Here is a 16976-nt window from a genome sequence, read left to right on the forward strand (position 1 = left end):
TACCAGAAGATTATGCTTTTTATTAAAGGAAAATATCACTCTTCATGTTCAGTACTTCTTGGCTTTGCCACTGAAGTTTAAGCAGAACACAGGACTCTTTTGTGGGTTTTACGGTTGATTTAAAAGAATGGAACTGCAGGGTGTAAATTTGGAGGGGAGATTTTTATCCCAATGCTATGCAAAGTTCTGTTTTGTTTTTTATCAAATGTTAACATTTTAATAGAAAGCATAAGGAACTCCAACTTACCCTGGGGGAACAAGCTAACCCTTCTGAGGGAAGGAGAATGGCATAAATGGGGATATTAACTCCCCACAGAGTGTCTCCCTGACCAAGTAAGGTATAAAAACCTGATATCCCTCATGGATCTATGCCCAGCTACACCAAACATCTCCATAACAAAGCTGTCTCCTCTGTGGCCCAAGCTGTCTCAGACACACACTTCCCCTCAACTGCATCAGCACAGGGCAGCCCCAAATTGGCACAGAGCAGTGTCATTCTCACACACCCATGATGGTGTTAAGTGGTCTGCTTTCTTAAAAAAAGAAAAAGAAAAAACAGAATCAAAAAAGAGAGAAAAAAGAAAGAAAAAAAAAGAGAGGAAAAGAAGAAAAAAGCAACAATTGCAATCGAACATGCCTGGGTTCAGTAATGACTCACTTGGTGGAGAGCACATTGTGTAGTGAGACCCAGGCATTTTAAAAAATACAAATATTTTCAGAACACTTTCTGGATATTTTTCATGGGTGCAGGGACCATCAGTGCTCGGGTTCTGCATCCATGCAGGTCTCCCAGGGGTTCTGGGGGAAGCGGGGCAGCGCGATGAGGAGGAGCGCGATGCCGCAGACGAAGAGCAGCACGAAGGCGGAGCAGGCGCAGGCGAAGGACCAGGAGTAGCTGTACTTGATCCAGGCTGTCTCCTTGCTGTCAATCATCCTCTTCACGGATTGTCTCATGACTTCTACAGAGATGATGATGCAGAGACCTGAAGGAAGATAGGAGCAGTGGGTTGAATAACCAGCTGTCAATTTTTCATCCTTAATTAACCGCCTCATCTGTTGTTTTGCATACAGGAACTGCAGTGAGATTCACAGGTGAGTCACCGACTTCAGTGTTTGAAGGAACCAGTGCTCAGAGCTGCCAGGAGCTCTGCCATACCTGAGGTCAGCCACTGACTTGTTGAGTGTGATCTTTTAGGCAGGCTTGGATGGGGAATTCAAAGTGGGGGAGGAATAATTGCATTCCCTGGGGAGCTTTTTCAGAGGTTGACGAAGATTTTATATTGAGGTGACAATTTGCACCTCTGTCTTTCACTCATTGTGGCGTGTCACAGTATTCCTGGCTCATGTACAAGTGCAGTCTTCGTGTGTTTGGGAGACAATTGAGTATTTTGGGCCTGGATCAGCTGTTTTGTTGGTTTGAATTTTAATAAATGAGATAGAATATTGTGTGTCCCTGGTTCAGACTGGGACAGACAGTGAATATACTTGAAGGGAGTGAATATACTTTTAAAGGGGGTTGGAGAAAACACAGAGCAGCTGCTGAACAGGACATTCTCACACCACACAGGGACCTGTAGGCTGTGGCCAGGAAGAAAATGCCTTCAGGGCATTTTTAGAAGTGTCTCTGTCCCCTCAGGATCTATCTTAAATTTCTCTGTGTTGTCCTATGAACCAAGCCCAAAAATGTGAGCAGCTCTCCCCGTACCTGCAAAGGTGTAGAACATGGATGCTGGCTTCAGCAGATAATCCCTCTTCTTCCTGAAGGACAGGAGCACACAGATCGTCCCCATGATGGCAAAGCCAACGCTGAAGATGGCAATGGCTGCAGCTGAGATGCTGTATTCTGCCAAAGAGGAAAAACCACCAAAAATGACATAGTGCACATTTGAGCCTGCTGCCATCAGCTGTGGGGATGTTACAGTAGCTCACTCTGAGAAATCCTGGCTTTGGTGAATTGTTTTCTTCAAGTGATAATGGGGACAAGTATTGGCCATCTATCTTTGGAATGTGAAAAAAGCAGAGTATAAAAGAAAAAACAGGTATAGAAGCAGAGCAGGAAGGGGAAACACTTTCTGAACACCCCCCAAGATAGCCCAGGACACCTTTGCTCACCATCTCACCTGTATGGGGCTGCTGGAGCTGCTTTGGCTCTGCCATGGAGATGTTCTTGTCAAAGCCTTGCTGGGCTCCATGCTCTGGTCCCATCACCCCACACCCTGCTCCCAGCATTAATAGACTAGCTCAATAGCTAGAATAGCTCTTTCTGCTTTTATTCTGTGCTTTCTGCAGAGCCCTGGCCCTGCATGGTCTGGTGCTGTCCCAGTGCCCCATGGGCTCAGCTCCTGAGTGGGCACAGCAGGCCAGGGTTGAAGTGTTTGCACAGCTCATTTTTATTCCTTTGCCTTCACAACAGAGATTTCCAGCTCTGTACAAACCCAGCTTCTTCAGGACATGGGATTCAACCCTCCCCAAAAGTCCTTACAAAAGGTTTTTGTAAGCCATGTGCTGGACACTCCTCCAGCCCAGCACTGCTCAGTGCCTGGGTGGAGGAGGAGAGTTGCTAATTGAGTAATTCAAACCTTCATTTGCATATTGAGTTCGTTTTCAGATTAGTTTAATGTTTAACACATGTAGCCATGCATGAACATCACACTGCCTGATGATATTTGCCTTTCAAGCCATTTAAATAAAATATCTCCCAGGCAAAATCATGAAGAATTTTTTTTGCCTGTTACTAATTAGCTCCCATCCAAATGAGCTATTTCTGCAAAGGGGAACAGCAGATTACTCTTTGTTCTCACTGCTTTTCATATCACTGTTTTATTATCATTTTCTAAATGTTTCTCTTTTCTCTGTGCTGGAACTGCCTGAAAGTGTTCGTTTCATTGTAAAATCTTTTGCTGGGCTTAAGATTTTCTTTTTCGCCCCAAAGAAAAGAAGTTCTTCCTGACTTTTTTTCCCCTGAAGAAGAAATTATTCCTGATTTTTTCTGCATTGCCCTGAAGGCATTGGGTGCATTTTGAAGATCAGGTGGCTGGATCAGATAGCAGATAAGTGAGCAAAAGCAGGTGACTCAGATATATACTTTTCTATCTAGTTTAAATTCCTGTCTTTCCTGTCTTAGGAAGCTACTTTTTTAGGGAACCTATCTTCAGGGTTTTCCACCATTACAATTTCTAGAAGCAAAGCAGATTAATACATGCAATGTATCCAATGGCTCCCATCACAGTAAATACGTTGTGTTGCAAACTGTGAGGGAGTTTGTCCCCAAAGAGAGGATGAGAAAGAGAGAGGAGCATGTTAGGTAGGCCCTGAAAATATTTGGACTTATTAAATATGTGAAATTTGTCCATGGAAGACAATTTTGCTGTAAACACTGACAGTTCATGTCTTTGCAGGATCCCTGTTTCTTCCATCCATTGATTGCTCTATTTTTTACATTACTTTCATATAAAATCAATATGAACCATAAAATTCCTAATGGTCCTCAGAGAGCCACTGCACTTCTTTTCAGGGTCAAGACTCTGCTTGGGGTATGATTTATTCATTTAGGTTTTATTAATATCTTCCCCTTCAATGGCAAAGGCTGAGTGTCACGGATAGTGCCAATGTTGTAAAGTCATTTTTATGCTGGAAGGACTTTTTGCAGTTTTCCTGGCTATTGACATTGTTATATATTTGTGGGACAACTTATGTAAAATCATGTTTATGGGTGTGATCATATATAAAAATAATTGTCCCCAGGAAGCTGGGATTTGACCTTGTCCAGGGCATTTTCCACATTTTTCCCAGCTGATGGTGCCTGTTAGAAATTCTGCTGCTTTCAGCGGAACCAGGGCAGAACCCTCATTTTGGGGACCCCTTTCCATTAAATCTTGTGTGCCCATCACTTCATACAACATAAGGAAAATATTCTTTTGGAATCATTCTTACCTTTCTGGGTGGTTACTTCAAATATCTCCGAGGTCTCTCCTGGAGTGAAGTGCTTGAAGTAGGAGCAGTTGTGGTCTGAAAGAGAAAAGAAAATTCAATTTTGTGCTCTTGGAAGCCTGTGATAAAATGTAGTAAGACTGAATTAGCTTTTTATTGATGTACCAAGCTTGCAGTGGTTTGGAGGCTCCCTGCCCTTGGTGAATCTGAGGAACTGGGGTTGGATCTGATTTCCCTGGGAGCAGATGAGGACACCAGACTCCAGCACGGACAAGGCTGAAGCCCCTCTGATACCTTTTGTATCCCTCTCAGAGCTGATTGCTCTCCTGCTTAAAATATGAATTACAGATGATTTCTCTCATTGTGTCTTTGGCCATCACACATTTCAGCCTCTCAGAGCTGCAGCATTTCCTGGGGCTGGGATCTGCTGTGCCCACAGCTGAGCTGGCAGCTCCCTTCCCTCACCAGCCCACTCCATGGTGACCTTGGGGTGCAGGCAGGGAGGATGGAGGGTCCTCACCCACCTTTCCCTTCCATGGTGACCTTGGGGTGCAGGCAGCGAGGATGGAGGGTCCTCACCCACCTTTCCCTTCTGCTCTTCCCTCCTGCAGCTCACAGAGCCCTGTGTGCCATTGGGGGGGGTTTGCTGATCTGGGGGTCCCAGAGATGAGGCTGCTGCAATGCAGCACGGCACATGGTGTTTGACTAAAATAGGGATGCTAAGAGCCTTTTTTTTAATTTTTGTGGCTGTCAGTAAAAAAAGAACAAAGCAAAAAAGACCAAAGCTTTTTGAAGCCCAAGCAGTTGCCCAGGGAAGGGAAGGCTGTGTGAGCCAAGGGCACAGAGGCTCTCATGGCAGGCATTATCCAAGTTTGATCCCATCAGAGCAGCATTATCCAAGTTTGATCCCATCAGAGCAGCCTGTTAAGTTAATTTGATAGGACAGCAGAGTTAGATGGAGGGAGCTTTATGAAGTTCCTGTGTCTGGACTTCACATGAGCACAGTGCCAGGTTTGAGGTGTTTGTAGGGGGGTCAGGAAGCAAGCAGGGATCAGGATTGTGGGGCAGGAGGTATGGGGATGCTATTTTTGCCATACTCATCATCCTACTAAGAAATTTTATTAGCTGTGACACTGAAAGGAAACTTGACGGAGGACACCCATCATTAGCAAGTGGCATTTCTATTCCTATGGAGAATCCTCTGAGTCTCTATATTCTCCAAGACCACTTGAATAAACATGTAAATTTTCCTGTGCAAATAAGAAAATGCTTTCATGGTGTTTTGTGTGATTTGAACTGCAGTATATGCTGGGATTAGCCTCCAGCTCATGCTCTGTACCACATTTGTACAAGCTTGCTTCTCTTTCATAGCTTTGGTACATTAGGGAGGTTGTTAGCTCTCTCCATGGCCAGGATCCTTGTTGTTCCTCAGCCAGTGAGGGTCAGTGAGGGCAGCAATGGCACTGGGGCCTCAGCGGGATGGGGAGGCTCTGCTGAGGAGGAGCTGCTGACTCGGGGCCTTGGCAGCAGCACGGAAGGGTGGAGGGTGTTCTGCTATTTATAACTGATTTAATTGAGGCTTTGCAGGGGTGTGGAGCTGCGAGAGCAGTTGCTGGCCAGGAATTTGGCTGGAAGGGTGGCACTGGTGGGGACGCGCTGAGCGGCGCCAGCCCCGACTGTGCAGTGTCCTGCTGGGCCGAGCCGGGCTGGGCCGGGCTGGCCAGGCTGGGCCGGGCTGGGCCGGGCCGGGCTGAGCTGAGCTACGCTAAGCTAGGCTGGGCTGGGCCGGGATGCGCTGGTTTGGTTTGGTTTGGTTTGGTTTGGTTTGGTTTGGTTTGGTTTGGTTTGGTTTGGGCTGGGCCAGGCCGAGCTGAGCTAAGCTAAGCTGGGCTGGGCTGGGCTGAGGGGGCACACTCAGCACCTGCCCAGCACCCCTGCAGCACCCAGGGGCTCCCAGTGGCCTAGGCTGCCTGAAACACAAAAATGGGGCCCCTTCCCTGAGGGGCTTCCCTTCTGTTAAACAACAAATTTAGCACCAGCTTCCAGAAGGTTCTGGGGGGAAGCCTGGGAGAAGCTGTGGCCTTGTCCCCACCCAGGCTGGGACAGGCACAGGGTGAAGCCTGAGCCAGGCTGGGTGCAGGACATGCAGGGACTGCTGAGGGTTTCTGCCTGGGAGCATTTCAGTGCCTCCTTACAGCATTAATTTCTCTGGCAGAAGGTCCCTGTGCTCTACCTGTTGGTTCTTGTGGGTTTTTCTGTCATGTAAATGGTGGCTGCTGGAGTTAGTGACTCAGAGAGGATTTATTTTCCCTCTCCCAGGAGATGGGTAATTGCAAAGCAGCATTTTTGGGCCTGTTAGGGGAAGATTCCTTGGAGACACTCTTATCTACTTAAGTTTATAAGCTGACTTTTATTTCATCTGCAGATTCTCCTTGCTGGAGACAAGGTTAACGTTTAGCTCTGGAATCTCCTGACCTGTTCTTTATTATCCTTGCAAATGACTGGAAAAAATACATTTGAACTTGTCCCTCTGTGACTCTAATTGTGAATTTTGAGCCCCAAGGCAGTGGTTGTGTACCTCCAGCAGCAACTCAGTGGTGACAGAGGCTGAGCACTGTGTCTGGAACGCTTTATTTTGGGATTGCTTGGTTTAGCTTTTCATTAATTCTCTAAAAAGCCTGAACTCAAAGGAGCCCCCAGGCGTGCAGTGCAAAGGTGGAGCCATCCAGACTTGGTGTGGTGTGAGCACAGCACAGCTCTGTGTCCACTGCAGGGGAGCCAAATCAGCCCAGCCCACCCTCCATCCCCATAAACCTTTCAGAGGTGGATTTGTCTGCAGGAGATGGAGCTGCCTCTGTCCTTTATGGCCCTTAGCAAAGCTCTGCCAGTGTATGATAAAAGGGCCATCACACAAGTGGGTTGGTGGTTTTGGAAAATACACTTGTTGTGAGAAAATAGAGCTAGATCTGTTTTGGTGAAATGCTGAATTGTTTTCAGTTTGAAGGTGCTCCCATGCTCTGTTGAGCTGGGGGTGTCTGTTCCAACAAGTCTGGTATTCAGCAGAGCTGGGGCACTGCAATGACTCTGGTGGCACCATGAATAAGAGAAAAGCCCATTTATGTCACAGCACATGTACATACAGGATTTCCACTGGGGTTGATGATGGATGGACACTGTGTGGCAATCTTCCTTTCTCCCCACCCCAATTCCATTATCTCTGCCACGAGGCCACCCCAGGGTGCTGATGGGGACAGTCCAGAGCTCTGTGGTCACACAAACCTCAGGGTTGTAATTTGGTTTATCACAGTGTCCTCACCTGTCACAGCCTTCCTGCTCCCTGCCCCTCAGATCCATCACTCCTGGATGAAGCCATGGGATGCAGGAGAAATGCAATCCCACTGAGCTGTGGTTGAACCTTGGGGAATTGCAACTTGGAGACTTTGGGAGGGAAAGAAAGGCTGGAAAGACCATGAGATGTTCAGGCCATGCAGAGTTTTGGGTGTCCCCTGCAAGCACTGGAGTGACAGGCTGGGAAAGGGCTGGAGCCCACCTTGCTCTGGAGCCTGAGATGGACAGAGCATGGGGAGTTTGTGGCAGGGTGGATGCTTGGAAAATCCTGGGTTTTAGTGTGGGGTTTCCACTTGTGCTGAGTTTGGGAGAGTTGTAATGAGTTTGGCAGCCCTTAGAGGATGTGTTAAGGTGAGGGCTGAGCCATGGAGGGGCCAGGCCTTGGGCTCTGACCTGGCCAATGAGGCCTTTGACACTTGGACACACACAGAGCTTTGGAGATGGTCTCTCCAAGCAGTTTCATTTCACACCTGTCCTGCAGGGTGAGTCTCCTGTAGCAGGGAACAGAGCCCTGCTGACAGCCCATTTGCTCCAGCACTTCTCTCCAGCTGCCTGTGCTCAGGCTCCTGCATTCACAAGGCTCTGTTTAAGCTGTTGAACACCTCTGCTGCTGCCCAGATCACAGGAGCCACTTTTCAGCACAGCACCAGCACCAGAGTTACGGGCAGTGACACTGAACTGCATTTACAGCTGGCAGTAAAATGCCCCAGTGCCCACCACCAACCACAGTTAAAAATGTCTCAGTATTAATCTGAATTTGCCTGGTTTTAACAACCATCTCCCTGATCTTTTTATTTGTTACAGCAGCATGCTGAACCCTTTTCAATTTGTCAACACCCTCGGATGGGTGCTGTAAAATTTTAAACCTCTGCCTAAATCACAGCCCTGCTTTGTGGACTGCGAGCCAAGTCATCCTCCCCACTCTGCGCTGTGCTGAGCTCAAAACCCAATAAATAACGTTAATCATGCCATCCATTTCCTCCACAGGGAGCGACTGGTAAATGGTTATTAATTCAGTGATAAATTCTGATGCCTCTTTCCCAGTCCTGGCAGTAATGTCTGGTTATATCTCATGATTTTCAGGAAAAGCAGCGCCTGCATCTGCTCTTTTACTGAGCGTTTGTTCATTCACATTTTCTTGGCTGCTGCAGGTTTCACAACCCTGGTGTTTCCCTGCCGACATCCCTTCCCAGAAGTGTGAAATCAATCGAGCAGGAGCCGTGCGGCCGCAGCCTCCCTCAGCAGCCCCAGCCCCGGGGCTCCTCTCCCCTCCCTCGCTCTGATCCTCTCCCGGCTCTAACAGGGATGAAGGTATTTATGTTATAAATGAGGTGCGAATTTCACCCTCTGGAACGTGATTACGACGCAGGCTGTCATCCCAATTCCCAAATATCTTTTAAAAACTGGATGAAGCAGCTCTGGTGTGGGGGCCAGCCCAGCCCCTCCACAATTCCCAGCTGCCCTGTGCCTGGCGGAATGCGGCGCTGGGATGTGATTCAACGTCTGTGCGAGCACATGCTGATGTCTGTCAAAGATAGCGGCTGCTTTCCTGTGCCCTGCCTGCGAATCTGCTTTGTGCAGACAGCTGGATATTTATGAGTTTTATATTTACCCCACGGTCGTGCAGTTTTGCTGTTTATCCACCAATTTCCATTGTTTTTCCTTTAGTGGGAGTTCTCAGTGCGTGGGGGAAGGCGTGCAGCGAGGAATACGTCTCTAGGCACGTAAGTACCTTCCTGAGAGACATTAAGCATATGGATGACACACTCCCAAGTTTGGTTAGAGGCAGATCCACATGCTGAGGCTCAGCTCTTCTCTTCACAACATGTAATTTGGCCAAAGAGATAAAGAATTGCAGTAATACAGGCAATATACAGTCAGCCCAAGCAGGAAGATTTTTCACAGGAAATTTCCAAATATGTGTTAACATATATTTCATTTCAAGCAGTGAGTCTAACACGAAGGCAATCCTGTTATTTCTGTTCTGGAAAGCATCCAGTACCCTATAAGCCTTCTAAAAAAGCAGCGTGGCTCAGTCACAGAGGGAGTGTATTAGTGCAAGCGGCGCGGATGTTGCTGACTTGGCAATCAGCAAAAACATAATGAGCTCCTTTAACCAGGGAATGGAGCAGCCTTCCCGGAAAGCTGCTGTGCCCACTGCCCTCCCCATCCACTGAGCTGCAGGTGCCTCTGGGGAGAGGTGAGGAGGCTCCCTAAGTCCTTGAGAAATTGATTCAAACTCCGTTTATGACTCTTTTTTTCTGGAAGTTGGCAAACCATCGTGCAGGTCCCTCTCCCAGCCTGCCCTGAGGAATGGCTGTTATTGAACAGCTCAGAGATAATCCACCGTGGATGGCTGTTCCTCTGGGATTATATGGATCTGGAAATCCTAAAGATCCAGCTGGGTTTGGTGGACCCGTAAATCCTCACTCTTGCCTGCCGCTGTCAACATGCCTGTAGGATCCTTGGCTGGGGTTCAGCAAGATTCCCTCCATCCCAATCTCCCTTTGTGATTCCCACTGTGCCCAGTCCTCCTCCCCTTCTCCCCACCACTGTCGCTGCTGCACGGGAGACACAAATATGGTCACAATCAGACCAAGGCAATACAGCAAAGCAGCCCCAGCAGGAGTTGGCAACTCATGGAGGTGTGTTTGCACACCACCACGAAAACGGCCCCATGCACCCCATCCCAAACTCAGTGCCCATTTTCCTTCTGCCCCGGGGGACATGGAGCCTTTTTCCTTTGCTGTGTCCTCCAACCTCCCAAGCAAAGCCTGCTGTGGTCCTGGTGCTCACGTACCTCCTGGCAGGCTGATGGGCCCACAGCTCTTCTCTTTGGGACTCGGCTCCTGCATGAAAATCCGCTTGGTGCAGAGTCTCCAGAGCCCGAAATGCGCCGCCTCGCAGCTGGTGGTGTTTTCCTCCAGGCTGGGGCTGAGCACGGCCCAGTGGTCGGTGACCACGGCAGCGAAGAGCAGCGAGATGCCCACCAGGATCACGGAGAACGTCAGCCGCACCTTCAGGGGTTTGCTCTCGTCCATCTCGCTCGGCACCGGCGCTCCCGGCCGAGCGCGGCGGGGGATTCGCCAGGGCCCCCGAAATCCTGGCACATCTGAGAGCCTGGAAATGTCAGCCCCGGGCCTCAGGCAGCTGCTGGGCTGTGTCAGGAGGCTCCCCGTGCACAGCTCAGCTTTCGGCCCCGTCCCACCCGGGTTGTTTTGGATTCCCACGCCCGGCCGGGCGGGCGCTGCGGCCGCCGCGCAGGGGCTGAGATCTCTTCACTTGCTGCATGCCCAGAAATAGGCATTAATAGGATGATTAACTTTTCAGCGAGGTTATAAAAACAGCTGTGTTTATAATAGTGCTGGGCCTGAGTGCAGACTGATCCTAAACAGCATAATAGCCCTGGAGCTGTCACCCCACGCCTGCAGCTCGCAGGAGCTCTGACACGGACCTGCCTCCATGTCCACCAGAACTGTGAGACCCCAGAACTGTGGCAGAGAGTGATAAAATAAGGCAACTACTCTATTTGATTGCTTTTTAAAACTTACAGTTATTTTTATTCTAAGCTTTTATTATAATAATTTTTAGTTAACCTGAACTGTTCTGAGTTGTTGGGGGTTTTTTGTGAGCTCCATTTTTTTTGTTGTTGTTGTTTTTGCTTTTTTTGTTGTAGGGTTTTTTGTGTCTTTTTTTTTTCTTTTTCTAATGCAATATCTCTCAAATACTCATTTGCTTTCCTATCAACCAGGTTCCCCATGAAACCTGCAGTAACTCCAGCAGCCACCCAGCACATCCAGTCCTTTCTCCAGCAGTGACTTCACTTGCCTTGAGCCCAGATTGCTGGAGCTGGGCCAACCTCTCTCCTTCCCTTTGATATTTCAGCTGATTGTAAAGCCAATTTGATGGTAATGTCAATGCAGAGGCCACTGTGGAGGTGACATTACAATTGTGATGTCAAACTGAGGAGGGTGACAGTACCTGAATGTTAAAAGAATGGTTAAAAAAATGCCAGTGGAAAGCTGCAAATATCATTGTGTCAAGATAATGTCAGAGCTACTCCAGTCCTGCTTTATTAACACCCCAGTTTGATGTCAAAATAAAGGTGCAGAGGTGTCAGCTCAGGTTGATGAGGACAGTGTGGAGCAACAAATTAATGTGTAGGGAGAGCATGGGAAAGGAAGAGAAAATAAAGTGTAAGTTAAAAAATATTGGTCCAAAAGAAGTAATTGAAGTATGGCTTGGGTTCACATTACTCTGCTTGATGTGTGGCAGGGATGGCTGAGACACCCCTGTGGGCAGAGGGACATGTGGCACCCAGGATGGCATCTGGAGCCCCATTCTTGCTGAGATGTGGGAACTGTGGGCAGGAGTGAAGGTACCTGGGGTAAAATTGGAGGGGAAGGGAACCAGGGAGGGCAGTGGGGACATGGAGCAAGGCAGGGACCAGGGACCACAGGCACAACCATGCTGGGCTGGCAGAGATATTACAGGCTTCCATTTAAGCCAGAACCAAGAGTGAAAGCAGAAAGACCTAAAGGGAGCAGACTTTAAGCCAGAAAAGAAAAGCATTAAAGATGTAATGCCTTTTCCTTTGAAGTAGACTCTTGTTAAATTTCACTAGACATCAGTTGATCTCAGGAGCTGCATCTCAACTTCAATTCATTGATGCTACAAACTCCACAGGTGGAGCAGAGGGAAGTGAATATGTTTGCAAATGTGGGCACAAAGTGAGGCTCTGGTTGCTGAGACATCAAGTGCTAATGATCCTGCTTTAGACTAATTACAACCTACAAGGACTGCAGGGGTGGGAACTCATTAATTTTGTTCACCGGTGTTGGTCTTTGTGCCTCTTCCAGTGCTGGCAAGAATCACACTTTCTGTTCTCATTTAGATCCTTCATTCTGGAGAAGTTCTATGGGTTTGGTTTGGCTTTGAGTTTCCTAATTTCCAGGAGACAACTGGAGTGAAATCAGAAGTGAATAATTGATCCTTGCCTGCTGCTGAGTGGAGCAGGGAGTGTGAACAGGCTCCAGTGAGCCCCAGCATGGGCAGCAGTGGCTTCCCAAGCTCACATTGCTGCAGCTGAGGTGAAAAACTCCCCCAGCCCCCCAAAATTACCTAGAGCTGCCAGCCCATGGGAAAAAAATGGGTTTTGTGTGTTATTTGTGGGCATTTGGCAAATGCAGAAACAAAAATTTCTGGAGGAGCACAGGACTAAAGCAAACCCTGGAAGTTTTCTGCACATCCAGAAGACCATGATACCTAATCCTCTGGGAATCGTTCCTGCAGCCTCCCTCTGTCAGCTGGTAAATATTCACATTTAAAAATCAATATAATATAAAATATAAACTGATTATTAATGATGGCCTGTTGGAAAGCAGGGAGGGCTGCAATTAATTGCATTTTAGCAGCAGCAAGTGAGGGACACAATTCTGTTTCTCTTCTGGAGAAAATGCCAGAGGAGGCATCCGAAGCCCAGTTACTGTGTTGGTTTTTTCCCTGGCAGAGGTGGTGACTTGGCTCTGCTCCCCAGCACTTGCACTCTTCTGTATTTCTTTCAGAGCAGCCTCAGCATTTACCACAAGCAGATTAAGCTCACTCTGTGGCTCCCTGCTTGCAGAACATTGCTCTGCAGAAACCCATCCCAGTCAGAGTAGCCCGGAGAGGGGGAGGCAGCACTGCTCTGCTCTCAGCTCATATGGGGGTGCAGCAAAGAGCTTTCTTCAAGCAGGGTCTCCTCACCAATATCTGAGCTCCCCAGCCTGCATTGCCCCGGTGTGCTGAGAGCACTGGGACTGGGGAGGGGCTGCACAGCCAAAACCTGGGAATGCCACCAAAGGCACTCTCTGAAAGCTCCCCAATTCTGGGGCGGCAGTCATGGAACACAAGAGCTGAATGTGTGAGTTTTGGCTGGCTGCTTTATTTTTCAGTAGAATCCCACCCTGCTGTGTGTAGCTGGCCATCCCTGCTGCCCCTGGGAGTGACCCAGAGCTCCCAAAATACCGCGGGCAGAGCTGGGAAAGCGATCCTGGCCCTGTGAAAGCTGAGCTGGGCTGCAGACAGATGCACAGCCTCTCCTTTCCCTTTGGAAACAGGCACTGCCCGTGTCTGTTGGTTCTCTCATTCCAAGGAAATGCCACATCCTCTTTTTCCCCCTTTCCAAAGCCTGTCTCTGCTTTCCCCCTCCTCCAACATCACTTCTCCCAACACCCCTGTTCACAGTGGGGCAGCCACAGCCCCTGGGGTCACCATTTACCCACAGACTTGCTCATAAATGTGGGCAAAACCTTTCTTTATTTCAAAGGGAAGCAGCTTTGGGCCTGAGCTTTAAATGAATTCACTACCTCGTGTCAGAGGCGTGTGAGAAGAAGAATCCTGCAGCTCCCTGCAGACGTGCCAGTTCATGGTGAGCCTGGGAGAGTGGGCTGAGAAGGCAGCCAGTCCCCATCCTTGAGGCAGTCTGGAGGCTGAGGAGCTGGGAGGTGAAGCTGAAAGAAGTGTTTGAAGAAGGAATCCTGTCTGTGATGCGGGGATGGCTGGGGCTGGCTGGCTGGGGAGAGGCTGCTCAGCTGCTGACCCATGCTTGGCATGTGGGGCCAGCCTTCCTTCAGGCAACACGGGAGAGATCAGGGAGAGGGGGAGGCTCCAGGTGAGCTCATAAGAAAGCTCAAAAGCTGGAGGAAGGCTCAGGCTCAGGCTCAGGGAGGTGCTTCAGAACACTCTGGGTTGTTTTCCTCAAGGGTGGTTTGCAGTGGCCTCTGGTCACCACACCAGGCTCAAACTGGGCACTGAGACCACAGTGTGTTTCATATGGGACAGGTTTAAGATGGAAATGAGAAGGTTTTTCTTAATTTCCAACCAAATAACTGAAAATATCATGAAGATAGCTTATCTTGGAGATTCTGTGGTCTCTGGGGCCACAAGAATAATTTTATCTCCTCTGAAATACTGGTGCCCAGTAACATGGCCAGCTTCAATCAGTGAAAAACATGAAAAAAAACCCCTGAAATCTCAGCTCAGAGAATTTGGAAATTAAAAATCTACATACCTTTCTCCACACAAAACCAAATACATTTAAAATGGTTTATTTAAAAAGTAAGGATTAAGTACATTATACATGGTTGTGATTATACCAGTAGAACTGAAGCACAGTGGAAATAACACTTTAGAACTGCAGACAGAAATGTAGCCTCAAGGGACATGATATATTAGCCCTTGTGGATATGTGATCCATACAGAGAGAAAAAGAAACAGAAAAAATAGTTTATTGTTAGATGTCTGGGCAGCTGAAGTGATTTCTCCTTTTACTCCTATTGTGTATGAGAAACAAGGAAGAGAGAGCTCATGGTATACCTGAAATTTTGTTTCTTGGAAAATCAAATCTGATCCAATAGCTTTTTTTTTTTTTTTTTTAGTTCTGTTTCTACAGTGTGTTATATACCAAAAGACTGATAATTGCTAATGATATGGTTTTATGGTATCTGCAGGCCTTGCTGGGAAATGGGGCTCATTTGTTAGATGCTGTCCAGGGAAACCAGAGAGATGTGGAAGAACAGATAATTTTTTTTAAACTATCACTGGGTGGTTTCAAAGGCTGAGCACAATCTGACTCTGTTGAGATAGATCAACCATGGAGCAAGACTGCTCATGGGCAGGAATGCTGCAAATTTTTCAGTTTTGTCAGAATCAAAGTTTTTCATGGAAAAGGACCAGGGTTTTGAGGTTTTTGAGGGTTTTTTTTTGTGGTTTTATTTTTGTTTGTTTGTTTTCTGGAGTTGGCAAATGATTTGTTTTTAGTTTTGGCTTTGGTTGAACAATTTGCTGCACTGCAACTTAACTGCTGAGTGTTCAGCCGCAGCCCTTGTTGTCTCACAGGAGAAAAGCTCTGGTCCCTGTTATGTCCACATGACTTTGTTCCCTGTCCAGACCCCATGAGCATCTCATGATCCCCACTCCAGCTCCATTTCTTGAAGGTGCCTGCTGGAGAAGGAGCAGATGCTCCAGCTTGGACCAAATCAGGGCATCACTCCTGGAGAGCTGCTGGACCCAGCCCTGCCCCGGGGGAGGAGGCAAAGAGCAACATCCCAAAACGCTCAGCAAGACTTTCTCTGCCAAAAACACTGCACGTGCCTCTGCAGGGCTGAGCTGGGCTGGAGAAAATCCTTGGACTTTGTCTGGAATCAGATGGGTGGTTTGAAGCACATTCACTGGAGAACGACGACTAAAAGAACAAAACCCACGCGCGAGCAAACCTGACACTGTCCACTTCCAGTTCAAGGTACATGAGATTAGAGAAACAGCCTATATCTAACTCCTGGTTTGAAAGGGAATGGTTTTATTCTTAATTACAGGAAACACGGATGAGGACTTAGTTCTAACTATTAGTTTTTTAACACAGTGGGAAACAAATAGTTCTGGGAAATTGCACTTGAAAAATACATTGACTATAATTAGATGTAAATTAATTAGCACTTAGTATGACACACTAATGAGACAGAAGGTTGGATTTTTTTTCATTGCAAACTTCTACTTCTATCATAGCTAATCAAAGTATTTTAATATTACGAAGTCTCAAAAAGTAGGAAATAATTTATTGTTTGAAAGCATAAAGATTCTTGTAAAAAAAACCTTTCATCAAGAACTTTAATAATTTTAGAACCCTTTTATGTTGTCCTAGCCGAAAAGTAGGTAAAAAAGTTTTCTTTTCTGCCTCTGTTTGAATTTTTTTTAAAAAGCTTGTGTAACATCTTTCTCCATAGTGTGTTGATACAGAAAGTAGCACAACATTTTCTAGTTTTAAATCATTCCCATCGCTCCATTCGCTTTAGCTCTCAGAGTTCAGAGGTTTGAAAAAAGGATCCCAGCGGAGTTTTAACCTGAATGGAAACTCTTAATGAGCAGGGATGAAGGCTCCAACCCACCCCTGCCAAAATAACGATGAGGCTGTGCCAGGCTGAGGGCCAGGCAGAGCTTAACAGTGACTAGGGGAAGACTCTCGCTTAAAATTGAGAATTGTGTCTTGGTTCTTGCAAGGAGAGAGGCTTGAGTGGGTTTCTCTGGGGGGAGAGGGATTCAACTTCCTTTTTGGGATGTTAAGGCAGCTGCTCCAGGATTTCCCTGGAGGACTTGGTTCCACTAGCTGAAAGCCTCATATCCAAACCACCACTGAGTCTGACTCTGGGGCCATCAGAGGATAAATTAAGACTAAAGAGGTTTTAACAGTTTGGCTGAGATCTCCCACTACCAGTGACCCAAACTTTCCAAATTATGGATTTTTTTCTTGTGGAGTGTTCTGCTAGCAAAGATTTTCTGGGTGAAGATGATGGGGCTATTCAGAGGAATCTACAGGAATTAGATGCTCCTCTCTCACTGCATCTAATTCATCTGAGGGGAATCGGGCACCTCATTCTCATATGGCTTGGTCGAGTGGTCACTAAAATCAGCATGAGTACTATTAAATTAAATTACCTTTGAGTCAGGCCATCGAGCTTTGAGATCCAAGCCTAAGTATAAAAACTGAAAGCAGGAATTTATAAGAAAAGAAAATAATATTCAGACTCTTTTAGAAACAGACAGAAGCAAAGGGTACAAATTAGTTCCCTCCTTACGTGATGCATAGAGTTTGCTGTGGGCTCTCTGCACGTAAGTAGATGCATCATTACAAAATAAATTAAATTAGGTCAAACCACCATTTC

At 47.2% G+C, this 16976-nt stretch overlaps 1 protein-coding gene across 1 annotated transcript; it reads right to left on the minus strand.

The window, feature by feature from the left end:
* CACNG1 (calcium voltage-gated channel auxiliary subunit gamma 1) lies at positions 1–10479 on the minus strand. Its single transcript, XM_005490439.3, has 4 exons — positions 10079–10479; positions 3934–4008; positions 1706–1843; positions 1–983 (listed from the first exon to the last, which is right to left on the minus strand). The coding sequence occupies exons 1-4, from the start codon at positions 10317–10319 to the stop codon at positions 757–759; spliced, it is 681 nt and encodes a 226-aa protein (XP_005490496.1). The 5' UTR covers positions 10320–10479; the 3' UTR covers positions 1–756.
* Positions 10480–16976: the final 6497 nt, after the last annotated feature.

This window comes from Zonotrichia albicollis, chromosome 19 (assembly GCF_047830755.1).
Source record: "Zonotrichia albicollis isolate bZonAlb1 chromosome 19, bZonAlb1.hap1, whole genome shotgun sequence".
In the NCBI taxonomy this organism is placed as follows: Eukaryota; Metazoa; Chordata; class Aves; order Passeriformes; family Passerellidae; genus Zonotrichia; species Zonotrichia albicollis.